This window comes from Chrysemys picta, chromosome 5 (genome assembly GCF_011386835.1).
Source record: "Chrysemys picta bellii isolate R12L10 chromosome 5, ASM1138683v2, whole genome shotgun sequence".
In the NCBI taxonomy this organism is placed as follows: domain Eukaryota; kingdom Metazoa; phylum Chordata; order Testudines; family Emydidae; genus Chrysemys; species Chrysemys picta.
This window is the reverse complement of record NC_088795.1, coordinates 42030881-42050057: the sequence shown is the minus strand read 5'-3', so window position 1 is coordinate 42050057 and position 19177 is coordinate 42030881. Positions and strand designations below refer to the sequence as shown.

The window sequence follows — 19177 nt, the reverse complement described above, 5'->3', positions numbered from 1 at the left end:
AAAAGCAGAATAAGTAGCCTTGGCCAAGAGAATTCGATGGTGGGATAGAAGTGTGTGCACACAGCCGGTCAATTTTCTGGTGTCCTGATTGGAATTTTCTCTTACTAGGCAGTTATTAAAAGTGGGCTTGTTGCTGTTCTTTTCCCCAACTAAGATGTTGTAATGGGGTGGTTACTGGCTCCTGCCCTGAGGGGTTTAAAACAGCCTTGGAAGGGCAAGATGCCTGGGCTGATTGGGAGGAAGCAGGCTCAGCTGGGGCCACGACCCAATCAGGGCCAAGCTGGCCCTATAAAGGCTTGAGCCAGGAGCTCAAGCAGACAGTCTCTCTCTGCGTTCAGAGAGAGAAGGGCCTGGCTGCAGGGAGCTTAACTAAGTGCCTAGAGTGGAGCAGGGCTGGGGAAAGGCCAAGGGAGCTGGGGAGCTCTGGCCTAGGAAAGCCCCAGGCTGCAGGCCTAGGGTAAGGCCTATTAGGTACTGGGTTGCAGGCAGGGCCGGCTCCAGCATTTCTGCCGCCCCAAGCAAAAAAAAAAACACCACAATTGCAATCGCGACCGGCGGCGGCAATTGGGGGGCGGGGGGAAGCCACAATCGGCAGCAGGTCCTTCGCTCCTAGAGGGAGTGAGGGACCTGCCACCCTGAATTGCCGCAGGTGCCGCCCCTCTCCCTTGGCAGCCCCAAGCACCTGCTTGTTAAGCTGGTGCCTGGAGCCGGCCCTGGTTGCAGGGGGCAGCCCCTGGGTAGGCAGAGGCAGCAGGTCTGAACCCCTTTGCCTGTGATGAGTGGCTTATACTGCAATCTGCCCCAGTGAACGGGGGCTAGATGGAGACTGGGCAGTAGCCAAGACTGAGGCAAAGTGGGGATAGTGGGTGGGGGTTCCCCTGGGAGGGGGAGACCCTAAGGGGGGGTACTGCCAGGGGGCAGCACCCCAGGTAAAAGGGCATCGGGGTCCAGGGAGGGACACGGGGGCCAGAGGACAGGCGGATCGCTGCCCTGCAGAGGGCGCTCCGGAGCTGGAACAAGCTAATTCCCGGAAGTCACCAGCAGGAGGCACTGCAGGGGTGAGTCTGCTCCTCTACAGATGCTTACTGGGCAAAGTTCTATTTGGTATGGTTAATTATCAATGGATGATATTTTGTCATTAGTTATCAATTATGATATATTTGTATATTTTTCATATAGAACATTGTGTGTGTGGTAAGGAAGCACTAAACTATATGCTACTCTAAAACAGTTTTATTAACATGAGTTTGAAATAGCTGTATTGGTAAAATTCCTATGGGAGAAAGATTGGGCCCTATGTAATAAGAATTATAAAATTATGACCCATCTCTCTTCAGCTGTTTTATTCATAGAATATTATTTGAGTTTCTCTAGGAAAAAGTCTTTTTCCTAGAGAATGTCGAGAATTAGAAGACATCTGGATATTTCCGCACGGATGATCTCCCGGGCATATAGGCTGTATTGCTTTTCTTTCAGGAAATCGTCTATTGTCTGGAAGTATCTCTTCAGTTTCAGGCTAGTGAGCAGGAGGTTCTCATTTCCGGGGTAGGTTATCTCCTTTTCCATCTCAGCACTCAAACACGTCTCCAGCTTCTCAATCTGGTGGTGAAGTCCATTTTGGAATTCCTTTATGGAAGTCCCATTCCAGGGAGCTTGGGTGAGATTGTTAAAGATATGGAAGCGCTCTTGGAGGATCTTGGATGGCTACTGTCGGAGAAAAACAGAGTTCTCACTATTTGTTTAGGTACAGCAAGTCAGATGCTTTATTAACTCTCACAATTGCGCAGAGGGAGAGAGCTAAGCAGGTCTCTCAACAGGTAAACAATTACAGCAAGCATTTATACCTTTTTGTTACAGACAATAATGAGCAACAGTTGCATTTTGTTTATACATAGGTCATTCTGATATCTTGTTTTGCTCACTAATGTAGACTCTTAGTCTACATTCCATATTATCTACACAAGGTCGCAGCAACTTCTCACACAGTTCTTTCCCACTCGCCTCACACATTCCTCGCTTCTACAAATCTCGCGTTATTAGGGTTACAGTTAGCCTAACTCTTGCTAACGAACTGTCATGCATTGCATCTCCTTCCTGTCAGTTCTTTCTCTGCTTCCACAACCCCCTCTTTTGTACTCCTAGTACAACAAACATTCTCAAATCTCTATTTGCATCAAGTCCTGGACTTCAGACTCTACATCAGATGCTTCAACCTTAGGGGTTTTGATTGGATGTAATGACAATGCATGATTAGTATGAACATGAAAGGTATTACTGTTATTACGTCTTTTACAACAACAATAACATAATCCTAAGCTAACTAATAACAATACAAGCAATAACATTCCCATAGCAATACTATAATGGGGTTGTTGTACAGCCTTAGTCATAAAGCACAATACATCATACTTAGTACATAAAATAGATACTCTATAAGCAGTATGAAAGGCATACTTTTCAACTTGATACATATTTTGAAGCATGTGAATTTGCCCTTGTACTTCAGAGATTTTCTGAATCTCTGGTAACAGTGAAAGCAAATTTTGAAATCGATCAGGTACTAAACTAGTCCAATGAAAGGGTATCTGGAACCTAAGGACTACTTGCAAAATTCTATCTGCAGGCCAGTAAATAATATGATTGCCTGCAGTGGTAATGAGATTAAAATGTATGTCTTGCAATGTGGTGGCTTTAACATACACACAGCTATCATTAGCTTGAAAAAATAAGTGTCCTGTCAGGGTAGTTCCTTGTCCCCTACCCTCCCAGCAAACGTAGTCATGAAGAGTAACAACTTCTCCTGGCTTCAGTTTACGGATACACTGAAGCTGTGGGGGTTGTAACGGCCAAAATGTCCATTGACTCCCTAACCCCATCCAAATGTCAGATGTAATCCCAGGAGCACTGACTAAAAATCGATTGGGCATACCAGGAGGTCTAATTTCCCAGATGTCTCGGTGAATTACCCAATCCCACATGCATCCTCCCCATGGACCCGGCAGGATTCGGTATGTGGGAGCCCCTCTCCTCCCCCCCCCCCCCCCAACTGGTCCATATGCTTGGAAGGAGCACTGAGAATGTCTGCACTTCCACCCAGAAAGTCTCCAAGTATGTCTCCATGGCCACAGATCAGATGGTACTCCTGATGTGTCTGTAAGGGCAGTGGGCCAAGCCTGATGCTCTAGATCATTCTGAATGGCCATTAGCTGGTCATTCAGGAAATCCTGAATCTCTGAACATGCTAGATCCCACTGCAATGCCTTCCCAGCCTCAGTGATATTCAATACCATCTCTATCAGCAACTTCTGGGTCATTGATATTAATGGCATAAGAAGGGGTGTATTGCAATAAGGTACAGGTCACATTATTAGTCACTGGAATAATTTCTATGCAGGTAAAATTTCCAGTGGCAAAACAAACTCTGGGTATTGGTTTAATTGTTCACTAATTGGATGACCAAATAACAATAAGGGCCTCTCTCATTTAACACAGTGCAAATTCCAGGAACATTCGCTATAGAACCCATCAATTGCAATTACAGATTCTTGGGGTTCACTGGTAGTGATATCATATACTTTTATCTCCACTGATCCATTCAATTGTTCGCTTATATGGGATATCCTGAACCTTAAAAATATATTTTTCAAACAATATTTAAATAAATCACTAAAGTGTGAAGGCCTTAGTCATTGGTTTTATCAAATATATGGCATTGTCTGTATTTGGATGTGTTACAGGGGTAATAGTGTAATGGAGGAGATGGCAGGGGCAATGGCAACAAGGTGCCTTTGGTACTTATCATTTAAAATCCAATTAGGGAGGGCCATACATGCTGAAGGACTTATCCAAAACACAGGGCACAGCCTGTAGAATAAACCCCAAAATCCAATCAATACCACGTTCCTAAGCATGGGTCCCACAAGTTTCTTCCTGCCAGTGTATAATTCTTTGTTTCTTCACCAGGGTCAGTTCTTAATGTCTCTTGTAGTCAGGAATCCCTGGACTTTGGTGGTTCCAATGAAGCAAGTGTTCCTTCTTCTCTTTTCCTGAAACAGTGTGGTTTAGCATCATACAGGGGAGAGGTTACTAGCACATCACCCTGTAATGGTTTTGCTTCTTCTAGAAAAATCCAAAGGCACAGTAGGTCTGTCAGTGGACAAGGGAGAGGTTACTAGCACTTCACCTTGTCTTTTTTTCCTTTTTCCTGCTGTCCAGAAGGCACAGCAGAGCTAGAAGGAGAAATAGACTTATCAGTCGGAGAGTCCTCCCGAGGTGGAGGGGTCTTTTTACAGTGAGAAGCATGGGTCCAGGCAGGTAGTCCTTGGCACTTCACAGTGGTGGTGGTGGTTAACAGGACTTGGAAAGGGCCTTTCCAGTGTGGAGCCAAAGCAGTCTTTCATTGATGGACTTTATGTAGACTCAGTCTCCTTGTTTCAATGAATGGCAGGGCTGCTAGGGTCTTTGGGTAGCACTTCTTTTATCTGTGAGAAAAGAAACCTAACACATTTCATTAATGCCTGACAGTGTTTTGCAGATCTCATAGTTGCTTGGGCACATTCAGGCCCCCCTTTTCTTGGCTGTCAGCCAAGTCTTAGCTGTGGGTAGTATCCTTGGATGGGGCCAGCGTCTTATCTTTGGACTGAGCTTGCTAGCTATTTTTTCCTCAGTTAACTCGTTCTGTTCTTTTTCATTCTCCCCTTCTTGGCTTCTTTTAACCTACAAAGGAAACTTCCACTCTTCACTCATACACCTTTTCCCAACAATGAACACATACACATTGCCATTATACAGTACATTAGTCTTATTATTCAATGTATGCCATGTACACCCTTCCAGTAAAATAACTTCTATACAGAGCTTTGGAGCAACAAACCAGGACAAGCACACCCACTTCTGAGGAGTCCACTTGGTACAACCTCAGGTGTCCAATAGCTTTCCTCCCTCCCCAACCCTCTGGCTAGAAATCTGAGGTAGCCAGAAGGATCCCATGGGCAATATGGGGAGTGGGTTAACCTTCCATGTCCTTGCTTCCAAAGACTGTTGGTATGCAAATTTTAACAACAATTTTTTCAATTAAAAAAATCTGGCCAATGAAGTTTCTTTTTCTTACTTAAGCAACTGTATTAGACTTTAGTATATCACATTTTCCAGATTTATCCAAACACTTTTTGTATTCCAAGTTGAATAAAACAAGTATCCACTTTTCTTGCTGAACCGTCCCTTCCATGGGCACCGGCTTTTTCACTACCAATTTAGATAGGAGGGTGGGCTTCTCAACTAGCCCCCACCCTTCCTGGTCTCTTCTCTTAAACATTCTTACTCACAAGGCTACCCGAGTCCTCCCTCGTGAGGCTTGCCACTTGGGCAAAACGCATGGCCCATTGGCGTTTAACTATTCAATTTTCTCTTGTGGCAAACACACTGCTCTTACAGCATATGCAAACACAAATGGTTAAATTCTGACAAGTCCCTGAAGGACCGGTACTTGCTTAGCCAGTGCTTCCTTTTCTGCCTGGAAGTCCTGTCTCAAGGCTTGCAACTTGCCCTGGGCGTAGGTTTGAGTTGCTGCCTGGTTCGTGATCTATGCTCTTAATTGCTCAATTCTAGTTATCAAGTACACAACTCTTCCCTTTTCTCCAACTTCTCTATTGCCCAGTCTTGCTACGACTGGGGTAGATCCACCTGACACCCTTCCCAGTCAACCGGGGTGGAAAGAGGAACGCTAAATCCCTCTCCGGTTCTCAGACTTACTGCGGCTGAGAGTAGGCACACTTTCATACTCACACACGTACGTCCAGACTGGCCATGTCTGTGTATAACGTTCAGAGAAGGTGCTGTGCAATCTCCAACTTGCTTCCTCTCTTGGGAGGGCAGTTCTTTTACACCCTGAGGTCTCCTGGGGCGTCTTTTCAGTGATTCCAGTCCAGGCCGGCTGCCTGTGGCTTCTTCAGCGTCCCCAAACCACGCCGGCTCCAGGGTCGCAAAGGCAGACTGTTGGATCTCACTGGACAGTTAAGCTTTGCAAATGTAATCTCAGCACTGTAACTTGTATTGCCTTTGGTTTGACTATGTCTATATTTTTTCACAGTCAGCTGAGGCCGAAAGCCGTTTTTCTTTGTACTTAGCCTGGTCTGCATTGATTCTTGACCTTGAACGCAGATTAACTCTCTCTTTATCTCTGGACCAAGCTGAATTTCAAATTAACCCGTTCCTTTCCTCAATAGACAAATTGCTCCCATTGTGTGTCAGAGGCTTTTTTGTGATTAAAAGCTCCTCTGAGATGTATGATCTTATCTAAATTGAAGGTACCTTCTAGTGGGCATTGTTTAGATGAATTTTCTCACGTGTAATGATTCCAATTCTCTAAATACCTGCAGGTTTTAGTACCATAATGTACGTACATGAAATAAGCTGGGGTACCCTTAGTGGGTGAGAGGGAATCCTTAGATTGTCCCCCACCCATTTTCCAATCACACACCCAGGGAGGAGGATGCCCTGTCCGCGCTAGCGGCACATAAACTAAGGATCTCTCCCTACAGGGTATTCACACAGGAGAGACTAACGAGGATGGCCACGACCCTCCTACACGTCCCTTCAGCAAAGAGCGTCAGCTAGTCTCAGAGAGACGGCGCCGCTTACTCTGTTGCATCCAGTGAGATGATCAGACTGTCAGTGGCTCACACGGAGAGGAAAAGGGGAGGGAAGATGGGTTCACACACTCCTAGACCCAGGTAGCCTCCTCGCCGGACGATGCCAGGCCGAGTTAGCCCACCGTGGGTCGGATCTCCTAAAAGATCCTCTAGTTACCGGGCTTGCGTTAGAGTAGTTCTGGTCACGAGCCAAAAGACTTCGCAGAGTACTCTGGGCGTCTTCCAGTAACACTCAATTCACACTGGTGTACACACACACCCACACACCCCAAGGCCTTATTCCAGGTACTATTCCCAAGTACCTCAAGGTACTATTCCCAAGTACCTCGATGCATCACTCGAGGCGGTAAAAACCCCTCCTGAGGCGGTAACAACCCCTCAACACCGGTGCATACCTATGCACCTCGCATATGCATACAGGGGGCAGCAACAATTCCCCTAAGCCGCTCAGCATCTGACCTTGCTGCACAGTCAATAAGTTCGGATGGCGTGAGCCCAACAGGGACAGACGGCCCCACGGACAGTCCTCCTCCGACACCCCAATAGAGATTTCAAAAGGTCTCCTACCTCTATTGTGGCGCCATGGGGTTCGAAGGGGAACGATCCGTAGCAGCTGCCGGTGCCTCTGCAGGCGTTGCCATCCCGGACGAGCCCCCAAATTGTCGGAGAAAAACAGAGTTCTCACTATTTGTTTAGGTACAGCAAGTCAGATGCTTTATTAACTCTCACAATTGCGCAGAGGGAGAGAGCTAAGCAGGTCTCTCAACAGGTAAACAATTACAGCAAGCATTTATACCTTTTGTTACAGACAATAATGAGCAACAGTTGCATTTTGTTTATACATAGGTCATTCTGATATCTTGTTTTGCTCACTAATGTAGACTCTTAGTCTACATTCCATATTATCTACACAAGGTCGCAGCAACTTCTCACACAGTTCTTTCCCACTCGCCTCACACATTCCTCGCTTCTACAAATCTCGCGTTATTAGGGTTACAGTTAGCCTAACTCTTGCTAACGAACTGTCATGCATTGCATCTCCTTCCTGTCAGTTCTTTCTCTGCTTCCACACTACCTTGTGTAATGATGTGGTTCTGGCAGGACCCAACTGAGACTGCCAATTCAGGACAAATTGCTCAAACAGGGCAGTTACAGCCCTAGGCTGGGGTTTTTCCACCTCTAAGGCAAACCAAACCAGCCAGACAGTGAAGACTTTGGTCTCACCACACTAGCTAACCACAAGTCACACAAGCAATTCCCTAAGACACTCCAGTTTCCCAGTATCCCCACCAGTGCCACTTGTTATGGGGACAAATGGTTATGAAAACCAATACCCCAATAAAAGAAAAACGGTTCTCTTGATCCCAAAGAACCAAGCCCCAGATCCAGGTCAATATACAAATCAGATCTTGCCCATAAATCACGCTGTTGCCAATCCTTCAGAATCTAAAGGTTTCTTAATGGGCCATCAAGCAGGCTAGGCAGAGCTAACACCAACTTGTCTGGGATGTCTCCCAGAAGCATAGCATAAGTTTGAAATACAGACAGTATAGAGCCAATATTCATAACTTCAACTACAAAATTGTTACTACACATGTATAGACAGCATAATCATAACCAGCGAACTATACCCTTTTCTAAGACACCTCATTTGAGCCCCTTTATACAAGATTTGGTGCCACTACAGGACCGTGGTTGCAACCATATTCTATATGGTCCCTGATTATATCAATAACGTCACACCTTGGTATTCTTTTGCTGGGACAGTCAGATCTCTGGGCTTGAAAGCTGTCCTTTCATTTAGACATTGGAAGGGAAAGTTTCCACCCATTTTCTCCAGACGCTCTAAACTCTCACTGTTCATTCTGGTTTGTAGAACATGAAGCCTGTTACAATCTGGACATGAGATTTCAATGGAGAAGACCAGCATAAGCCAAAATTGCAGCAAACTCCTCCTGATCATGATGATGTCTTAGATTCCCTGTGTTAGTGCAGAATTTGAGCAACTGGTGCCCGTTCAAGGTCTTTCATAGAATTCTGTGTTTTAGACCCATGTCTCTGAATGTAAGTATTCTGTAGGAGAAGGTTTTTCTTTCCTCACTTTCTAGTTTTCTTTTTACTTTCAGTTTCCTACTTTTTAGTTAAGGAAGTGAACATCCAATCAGAAGATCAAAACCAAAAAGAGTCCCTTTTTAAATATTAATAAAACCGTACATTTCTTTCTTTAGGTTCCTCCCTTCCCCATTAGATAAAGAAAATGTAAAGGGTAAGAAGAGTATGATGACTCACAGTTGTCAGACAGTTACAGGTTAGAGTAGGGACCTGTCTGTCTACTCCCAAGTACCTGTAACTAGCATTGTTGGGTATGACTGTCTGTTACCTTAGTAAGAATATCCGTGCATTGAAGTGATGATAATGAATTTGGGAAGATGCAGGGAGGGGGTGAACTAATGCAGAGCTGCTTCTTGCTAGACCCTGCAGACAAGAGCAGTGGAGTGATGCGTAAAGCTGCTGTTCCTTCATTTTGCCAGAAGATGGAAAACTTTCCCCATCTTGACAGATTTCAGCGTGGTAGCTGTGTTAGTCTGTATCAGTCACCACAAGTACGCCTCGTTCTTTTCCCTATCTTGTGTGACACTGAAAATCCTAAAAACCTGCTATGTTCTAGCTGTCTCCTTCCTTCCTTCCAAGCTTTAAGAGGGAGTAATGCTGTAGGGACCTCTGAAAATTTGATAAGGCATGGAAAGAATTCCTGTGGGAGATTGGGGCCAGACAGCTATTAATCTCATGCAATTTCCTGACCATTTGAAAAATGAGGGAGGAAAAACCTTGTTTGTAGGGATTACCAGAGGATGGACAGAGGACACTGAGCAGGGCCGGCTCTAGGTACCAGCACTCCAAGCATGTGCTTGGGGCGGCACTTTCAAAGGGGTGGCACTCCGCCCCCCTGCTTTTTTTTTTTTTTTTTTTTTTTTTTTTTGGTTGGGAGCCCGTGTGAGGACAGGAATAGCAACCCTCCTCTTTTGCAACTAGGTGCACTTTTTGCCATGCGACCATCAAAGTAGGGCGCCATGCGACTGGGTGAGGAACTGGCTGGTGGAGCGCGCGCAGAGGGGGATAATCCCCCAGTACCTCTGCGCCGGGCAGGAGGATGGGGCGCAGCTGTGCCTCTGTACTCCCATCATGGCAGCAGCTGCTGCTGGGAGAGGTTTTGCCACTGCAGCTTCTCCTCCTGCTGCTCTTGCAAGTGGCGGAGGCTCCTCCAGCCTCTGTCAGTGCAGAGAAGAGCCTGGTTTGGAGTCCCGGTCCGGAAGCGGAGCTCATGATGCCAGTCAGGTATTTCTACATCCAGGCGGCTCGTGCCGCTGGACAGAACTTCACCCACTTCTCTCCCCCCCCCCCCCCCCGCACTGTGCACACATCTGCTCTTTAGCCCCGTCCCTGGTTGTGGCTTTTGTTCTCCAGGCTGTGATCTGAGCCGCAAGCCTGGCTCGGGGGGGGGGGGGGGGGGGGCTCTGGGGCTGAGAAAACGGTCACCGGAAGGAGTTGACTCAGGATGAGAAGCGGATCCAAAGAGCCTTAAGTTTTTCTCCCTACGCTTTCCCCTCTCTAGCACCCGAGGTGCTTTGGTGTGCTCCAGTAACCCAGGATCAATCTCTGCTGCTTTTTCATCTTGCAACGTCAGAGGCATCTCACAATAATACACGTACGTTTAAACACAAAGTCTCACTCTGTGATAAGCTCACCGACAACATTAAAATCCTACATTACTCTTCTACTGACCAGTGTCTTTCCATGCAACCCTGCATCTTCTCTCCAGTTTCCTAAATAATAGGAACAAAACAAAAAAAAATTGCAAAGAGCAAATGTGTAAAAGACAAAAAAGGGGGCAGACAAACATTTTTTTTTTGCTTGGGGCAGCAAAAAACCTAGAGCCGGTGCTGGCACTGAGAAATGGGGAGCTTTACTTAGGAACCTGATACCAGCTGTGGAAAAAGCTGAGGAACAGGTTCGGTTGAATTGTATGAACATGTTGTCTTGTTGGGCACTTCTGAGTAGTTCCCAGTGATGTGGTGTAGTGACATGGAAGGGAGTTGTCCAAAAATGATGTGGTAGGTAATAAATATGCTAGAGAGCCTGAGATAAATGAATGAGGTTTATAGTTTCAAATGTGATTGACTTTTCACCATTTGTGCTTTTTTTCTTATTTCAATGTGTGTGTTTTTAGGCTTAAACACTGAAACTTAAGTGGTCTGTTGAATGAGCTACACATTATGTAGCCAGTTTCACTTTCTTTTTTTCATGCCATAGCACTAGGCTGTCATGTTGGAGTTTCCATCAGTAAAGGGGGAATGATTTTCAATCCAAAAATTGAAAATGTTTATATTAATTTTAAAAAAGGAAAGGAAGAAAATATAATTCTGTCACATCTCTCCCCCATCTCCTCAGGTGCTTTCTTTTATCATAATGCAGAGTTTGTGCCCAAACTACTTGGAAGTGTCACTTTAAAGAATGACGGTTTTTGTGTGTGTGTGTGTATGTGTGTGTGTATAGAAATACTGAATACAGGACCCATGGCTTATACACCCCAGTCTCCCATGGGAGTTTTTCATGTGCATTTCATGGCAAGTTGAAGCTTAGGAGGGAATATTTATGAGCGAGAGAGAAATTTAAAAATCTGAACCCTAACAAGAAAAGTTAAAGTAAGAAAACAATGGAAGTAAAGACAGTCTTTCGATATACTTGCATCAGCAATTAGCCTGGTTTCTGGGAAAGATTAGATACAGACTCAGCTGTGTGAAATATTTACTAGAATTTGATGAAATACTGTATATTTAAATTTCAATTAAAAAGAGCAGAAAACTTTTTGGGGATTTTTTTCTCCTCTATATGTCAGCCATCTTTATTTGAATGTATAATTAGAGATTAATTTGGCACCTTTTCCTATTTGCAAATAACCTGCAAATAAATTCAGATTTTGTTAATGTGTTTATTTAATATGATTTGACAAATGGCTTGCGTTCTGCTCTCTGATTGCTCAGGATCTTCTCACCACATATTTGCTATGACTATTCCCTATTCATAATTTACTACTTGTTCTGTATGATGGTTCACCTGAGTCGATGTAATTGTCTCTTCCCTGATTTGTTGCCTTTGAATTCCAAACTGCTTTCAAGATGACTACGTGAACTTTTCTGGAGAGAATCCTCTTAAAATGTGTAGTTACAAATGTACTCGTTAAACTTTGTCTTTACCCAAATATTCTTTTTGAACAAAAACTCACACGTACAAATATTTCTGAAAATGTTTACAAAGGGACAGACATTTTTCATAAGCCTCCGATGTTTAGGCTATGGCTGAAATTTGTGTTGTAGTGCTATTGTTGACTGATAGCTCTCCATAAACACTATCTACCTACCGAAAACGTGGGGGAAAGGTGGATCCTCACTAGATCTGATCCAGCAGGCAGCTTTAGTGCCATGTTTTTAAATTTTGGAGTTAGGGTAATTTTTAGTCAATACTTGTGTTTAGTCAGTATAAGTGATGCACTGCAACAGAAGGATGTAGGGTGGCCCCAAGTGACCATGATCCAGGCCCATAAAATGGCCTGAAGTGTGGAGGAAACTGAGACAGGGAGTTTCATGTCGGGTTTACTATTTTTGTATAAATCTGTGCATTTCTCGTGTCATTAGGAAAAGAACAATAGGGTGTTAGAATCCTGTGCAAAGTGCCTGGGTCTTCTAGGCTACACCTACCATATGGTCCTTTGAAGATGTAAACAAGAAGGCTCACACCTATAGGTGTATTTCTGATAGAAGACATGTTAAGCTATGAAAATATTTTGGGTGTCATGCTGGTCCTGAGGGCCTAGGGTGACCAGATGTCCCGATTTTATAGGGACTCCTGATTTTTGGGTCTTTTTCTTATATAGGCTCCTATCGCCCCCACCCCATCCCGATTTTTCACACTTGCTGTCTGGTCACCCTATGAGGGCCTAAGGCTGATAGGCTGCACGAGTCTATTTCCATGAAGAAGTAATAGAGTGAGAGTCAGGGCCTAGGAAATGTGCCAGGGAGGCCAAGGGAAGAAATAGTTCTGCCACCTACTGAGACCCAGGGAATCTGAAAGTCCAAGGGGGATTCAGTGTCTGGTGAGCTGCCAAGAAGGGGAGCTCAGAGAGATTTGTGACATAGGGATAAATGGGCTAATGTTTACAAGCCTGGGAGTTGAAATTTGTCAGCTGAGTGTACACAAGCTTGATTGACAGGGATAAAGGGACAGGTGCATGCAAGCCTGATTGATGGAGGGGGGTAAAGCAGGCCCTTGCAAGCTTGATTAGTGGGGGAGAGTGAGACTGGGCACACTGAAACCTGCTTGATGGTGGGGATTTGAAGGGCTGATGGCTGCAGCAACCTTTATGGAACTGGGAGGGAGGAGCACAGGTTGCAGGAGGGATGTTTAGAGGTGGCGATGGGAAGCCAGTCTGTGTGCACATGGCTGGAATGCTATCTGCACTTACAGCAATCAGGGAGTCCCCACATGTTAATACCAGGGGCGGCTCTATGTATTTTGCCACCCCAAGCACGGCAGTCAGGCGGCTGTGGGAGGTCTGGCTGGTAACGCGGATTTGGCGGCATGCCTGCGGGAGGTCCGCCGGTCCTGCGGCTTTGGCGTACCCGCCGCCGAATTGCTGCCAAAGCCGCGGGACCGGCGGACCTCCCGCAGGCTTGCCGCCGAAGGCTCCCTCCCTGACTACCGGCCTCACGGCGACCGGTAGGCCGCCCCCCCGGGGCTTGCTGCCCCAGGCACGCACTTGATGTGCTGGTGCCTAGAGCCGCCCCTGCCTAGGGCTCCCACTGACCTCCGTGGGACTTCTTCAGAGGGAGCCTTATGTACTTATACAGAAAGAATTGGGTTCAAATATATTTGTTTGTGTTAGGAATTTGTAATTCATAGTTTGGAGGTTTTGGCTACACTTTTATTCACAAACTGTGCAGGAAGTTTGCCCTTTGCAGGTTGTGAAATCCATATCACCACATGGTAAATGGAATACTATGTAAGACCAAAGTATAAAAGCTTTTCCTCCCCCCCCCCCCCCCCACTTGTGCCCTGTATCTCTATTTAAAATGTGATCTTCAACCTCAGATGTAAATTGATGTTGGACATCCTTATGTCTGACATGTGAACTTGCAGACCTCATGGAGCACTTTTATTAGGTCTGTCTCTATAAAGAATTACAGTCATTCCCATCTTGAGTCAGTGTGCTGGGGCTGGACTATTTTGTTGCACTCGGCTATTATTTTGTAGAACTTAATTTTTTTTGTTAAGATAATAGGATTTATTACTAATTGGAAATGTTTCTTATTTTGTATTTTTGTTAAGCAAAAATTGGTATTTTTCTCACCGCTCTGATGATAAAATCCTTTTGCATTTGTCAAGCTGTCTGGAGTAGCTGACGAGCATGAGTGACAACCTCAGGGCAGACTGTGAGGAAGCAGGGCTCAAACCCCAAATTGGTTGGGAGTTCTACACTTAGATTTCACCAACCAAGAAGCGTGAACTCCAAGCGCTATAGCAACCTACCCATGGAGTTACAGATAGTCTCCTGGCGTAACCCAGTCTGTATTGCCACTTGGGCAAACTTGCCTTTGTGATAGAAGGTCCCTTACACTAAAAAAATCACAAGCAATATTCAGGTTACGACCAGTCACTTACCTCAGGTCAATTGCACCTTAGACCTCACACCAAAAGACAATACTTGTAGCCAATCCTATAATAAGCTAACTAAAGGTTTATTAACTAAAAAAAGAAATGTTATTTACAAAGTTAAAGCAGGTGAACAAATGAGTTACCATCTTCGGTTCCAAAGGGCAATAGACGCGGCTGTGATCTGCATTCTGTGTTCTTGAGAGCTAATCCAAGCTAAGCAGCTTGAGGATCCTTTGCTTATGTGTAGAAATATTGCCCTCTCTGAATGCCAAGCACCAGAGTGATGCAGTTCCTTCTGGTCAGGGATTTTTATATCTTTCTCCCTGAGTTCAGACTCATTGGACAAGTGTTTGTGCCCATCTCTTCTTCATGGGTGGGCGTGTGAGAGGAGGACACAGTCAACAAAGTCTCTGGCCTTTTAATGTTTCACAGCGGCTTATTTGGTTTCAATGGCCCTTCTTGTGTGAAGGACCAGCACTTTACGTTAATTGATGCTGCTTTCCTGTTTGAGTTACGCAGTTAGAGATTTACATGCAAACATTCAATATAACTTTATACCATGGGATATGGAGGTTATAAGTGAGATCAGTACATCCTACAAACATTTCATCAGGTCTAAAGACATTCTTATAAACTTAACATCTCTTAACACTAACACACAGCTGAGCCGGCCCGGTTTTCAGCTGTGCATTTGTCAGGGTTCGGTGAAGCCTTGGGATGAGCTTGGCAGCATTATATATATAAAGGCCCAGTCCTGCAAAAACATATACATGCGCTTAACTTGGTGGACTGTGGGCTTGATCCTGCTGCTACTGATGTCAATGGCAATATTCTGCCATGTGAGTCATCCTAGTGCTCTCAATGAGACCAGTCAGTGTTTAAAGTTAAGCATGTGCTTAAATCTTTGCACGATTGGGGCTAAAGTTGCTTATTTTTGAATGTTGTGGTATTTTCCGTAATTACACTAGCTAGCTTCTATAGTGTGCATGCTTAAAAAGTCCATTTTAATTTTAGTGATGCTAGTAACCAAGTTTTTCATTGAAAAGTTCTTTTTTTTTTTTAAAAAAAATTCCATGCAATCTTTTGACATAGACATTCTTTTTTTCACTAAAAATGTCATGTCTTTCTAATATTTAGACTATTTAATAGAAAGTGTCAAAATAGTCAATTTTTTTCATTTGCTGAAAACCCCCTTTTCAGTAAACAATAAATGTCCATAACCTTTTTGATGATGATTTGAATAATGTTTTAGGTAAAAACTTCAGAAATTTTTAAAAAATAGTGACGGATTTTAATAAAAACAAATAATCCATTTCAAACTCTTTCAAATTAAAAAAAGTTTGAAACTTTGAAAATGTTAGTTAAACAGCTAATATTTTGAGAGTAATTCCTGGTTCCAGTGGCATTTCCCATTTTAAAAGTCACGCCTATAGGTAGAATCTTTTACAATGGAATGAACTTTTAAAAGTGGAGTAGTCACACTTTAAAAGTCCAAGAGACAATGATATTTACATTTTAAAAAAGAGGGTTTTTTGTTTTTTTGTGTCAAGTCTACTCTTTCTTTCAAATGAATTTTCATCATTTACAGAAATGTGATTCTGGAAATGTCAGCAGAGAAGTAACTCAGTGACCCCTTTAAACGCAGTTAATTTAAAATATTTAAATATATTTCATGCAGCAAGAATCCTGGATTTAACTTCAAGATCTTATTTTAGGAAAATAAGTATCTTGGGAAACATGACACTTCAATCATTTTTTATAATGGTTCAACATACTGCACATACATTAAAATAGTTTAACATTAATGTATTTCCACTGAATAACCACATCTACTGTAGTTACTAGAAGCTTAATTATTAGTGAATGCACAAGTGGAACAATAAAGATGGAAAAGGTTCAAATATAAAGTAGTGAGTTAAAACAATTAAAAAAAAAAACAATAAAAATGTTAAAGGGCTGAGGTAAACGTCACACGTTTTAGCCATTCAATAGCTTCAGGGTCAGCAGAATGGAGCCTGGAAAGTCCTGCTGATAGACTAGCATGAGAAGAGCAGCCGTTCAGTAGCTATGCAGATGGCAGTTCCTGAGCCCCACCAGTCTTGTCTTATTAGTTAGATCAAAACTTGAAACTAAGCCTGGTAGAAAAATCAAAAAGTAGTGTGGCAAAAAAATTCAAAATGTTGAACTTGTTTTCCTTTCAAAATAGAACCATTTTTCCAATTTTTGTAAATGTATTTCAATTTCTCCCCAAAATATTATCAACATTTTATAAAAATAGATAATAAATTTAAAATTTAATATTTGCTTTCAATTTTTAAAATGTTTACATTTTTCATAAAGTGTAAAATATTAACAATATTGACATGTTTTGCACAAACCTTTTTTAATTTTTTTTCCAAATAACTTTTTGTTTGTAAAACTTCCAGCTCTGCCTGAAACTTTTTAGGTTTGTTTTCCTTTATTTTTGTTTCTCCATTTTAAAAAAAATCCTAAAGAAATTGCTATTTAAAAAATGTGAAGCCTGCAGATTGGTAAGTGTTCAACTCTCCAACGTGGTGCCAAGGAAAATCTAACATAAATTAGAGTAAGTCAAGTCCAGACTTTGTTTATTCAGTCCTTTTTCACATTAATAGTGCTTCATTCATAAAGTGTGATGTGGAATGCAGGTTAAATTGAACAGGTGCAACTTTATTAAACCCTGTGGACTGCTCTGTCCATGCGGCTGAGTTGCTTCCAGCCTAGCTCCCTGCATTCCCTCTTCCGTTGGTGTCCCTTCAGTAATTTCCCAGTGGAAACATTGGCTGTGTGAGGCCAGTTCCACTGATAATGATGCATCTTCCCTATTTTCCAAACATTTTTATATAAACATTAAAAACAAAGAATTGATGTTCAGACTCCTATCCCACGTCCTTTCAGCCTGAGACTGCTAACATATAGCCGAGCTGGAGTCTCGTTTTTACCACAAACTCAGCTGGTTACATAGTCTGAGATAATTTTGGTCTCCTCGTCAAGGGACCACACAGGACTGACTGTCTCACTGCACATACGTCTGTGGTATTGACGTTTCCATTGTATTCCCCATGTAAGCATCTGTTGGAAATATTATTTATGCGGGGTACTAATTCACAATACTAATGTAAGCATTAATTCCTTTATTAAATCCAAAGGATGAATGGTATTTATAAAATTGATCTAAATAAGGAACAATTTACTACATCCAAACAGTAACAAAACATTTATAAGCATTTGATCAAGATATTTACAAACAGGCTAAAGTCCTGGGTGCTTAGACCCACAGTGATTGACTCCAAGTTGGTCAGGCAGGTATTACCAATGAACCCTTTAAGAGCTGTTACTTTTTTTATATCTACCTTTTAACAAACAAGCCATATCATTGCCAATTGTTGGACCTTAGCTAAGGCCAAATGAAGGAGTTTATGTAGCTGATTATTGCAACTGGTACCCAATTAACCGTGTTTTATTTCTATTCCCTTATTTAAGGTTTGGGCTAAAATAACACTGGTATTTCCAAGGGCCACTACAAGTTTCATACTTTTCTTTCTCATGATCTCATCCTTTTTGGTCACGTGCTTTGGGCCTATTCATGCTAATATCCCCACTCAATTTAAAACCATAATTCACACAAATCTAATGTGGACCTACATTACTATAGTGTCTGTCTAATGTGAGATTGCCTTCCCAGAGCAGCTGCTCTCACAGGCGGTGATCATAAGTGCCGTGGACCGTCTCATCCTGAATCAGGGAGTCTGTCAAGTTCCCCAAAATTGCATGTAGCAGCCATTGTGCATAAGGCAATTACATAGCGGGTCTATCCCCTGCCCCTCATTGGTCTCTGTGGAAAACCTCTGTCACGCCCCAGTTTTGTTGTGCTTTTGGAAGCAATAGTTTCCCAGGGCTCCTTGAACTGCTGTGAGGCCTGGGGAAGTGATGAGCTTCAGAGTGGTACAAATCTCCTCTGCCTTGTTTCCCAATAAGGTAACGTAACAATTTTGCTTTCCTGCTGTTGTCATCCTCCAGCACAGCCAGGTCTGTGTACAGCTCAAACTCCTCCTTCCATCACTGTAAAATCAAGGGCTCTGGGGGGCTGCAGACCATGTTCCGTGGCACATGCTACCGGCTGCTACACTGCAGAGAACTCTCAGCTCTGACGCCATATTTCGTTAGCAAACAATGAAGCTGAGCACGTATTAAATTGAACAAGTGGAACTTTCATGTAAACTGTGGGATTACTCTGTCAATGTGGCTGAGCGGCTTCCAACCTAATTCCCCATATTCCTTGTTCTCCTGGTGTCCTGCCAAGAACAGTCCCTCCGGGAAATGTTGTTTCACTGACCCTGCTACAAATAGCATCAAAGATCTTTATTTTTCTGTCTTCCCCTCATTTAGTAAGGTCGGAAGTTGATGGAAGAATTCCATATTTTCTCATGCCACTTTTCAGTTTAGAAATTCCCCCAAGGACAAACCCGCCCAAACCCAAGGGGAGGAGCCGGATGCTGTCCTTGCTCAGTGTTCTTGCCCTGCAAGAGCAGCCAGGAGCAGCGTTAACCTGATTTACGTGAGGCTAGTTTTGTTCTAGTGTCTCGTCCCTGATCTATGTGCACAGCAGCAGCAGAGGTGTGGCCTTTACGAGGGTAGGAGAGAAAAACAAACACAGAAAAAAAGTGGGAAGAAAGTGAGCAAACAAAAAACTAGGAGCACAGAAGTGAGGAAGAGCCCCACTCAGTGAGTGAGAAGAAACCAACAAAACAAGGCACGAGGGAGACGCAACAATGGTTTTGCATCAATCGATCTACATT

At 43.5% G+C, this 19177-nt stretch overlaps 1 protein-coding gene across 4 annotated transcripts in view; it reads left to right on the top strand.

Annotated features, from left to right (window-relative positions):
• Positions 1-19177, top strand: part of LOC135983610 (alcohol dehydrogenase 1-like) — a 28106-nt gene continuing 8929 nt past the window's right edge. The window contains exons 1-2 of one of the 4 annotated variants that reach the window (XR_010601320.1): positions 1-457; positions 1477-8714. Coding sequence is in view for 2 of the 4 variants with exons in the window: in XM_065596309.1 (XP_065452381.1) it covers positions 9834-9986 (153 nt within the window). In the remaining 2 variants the exon portion in view is untranslated. Of the gene's footprint in view, positions 458-902; positions 1059-1476; positions 8715-9709; positions 9987-19177 lie in introns of those variants that run through there. The other 3 variants (XM_065596310.1, XR_010601319.1, XM_065596309.1) reach the window with 3 other exon arrangements.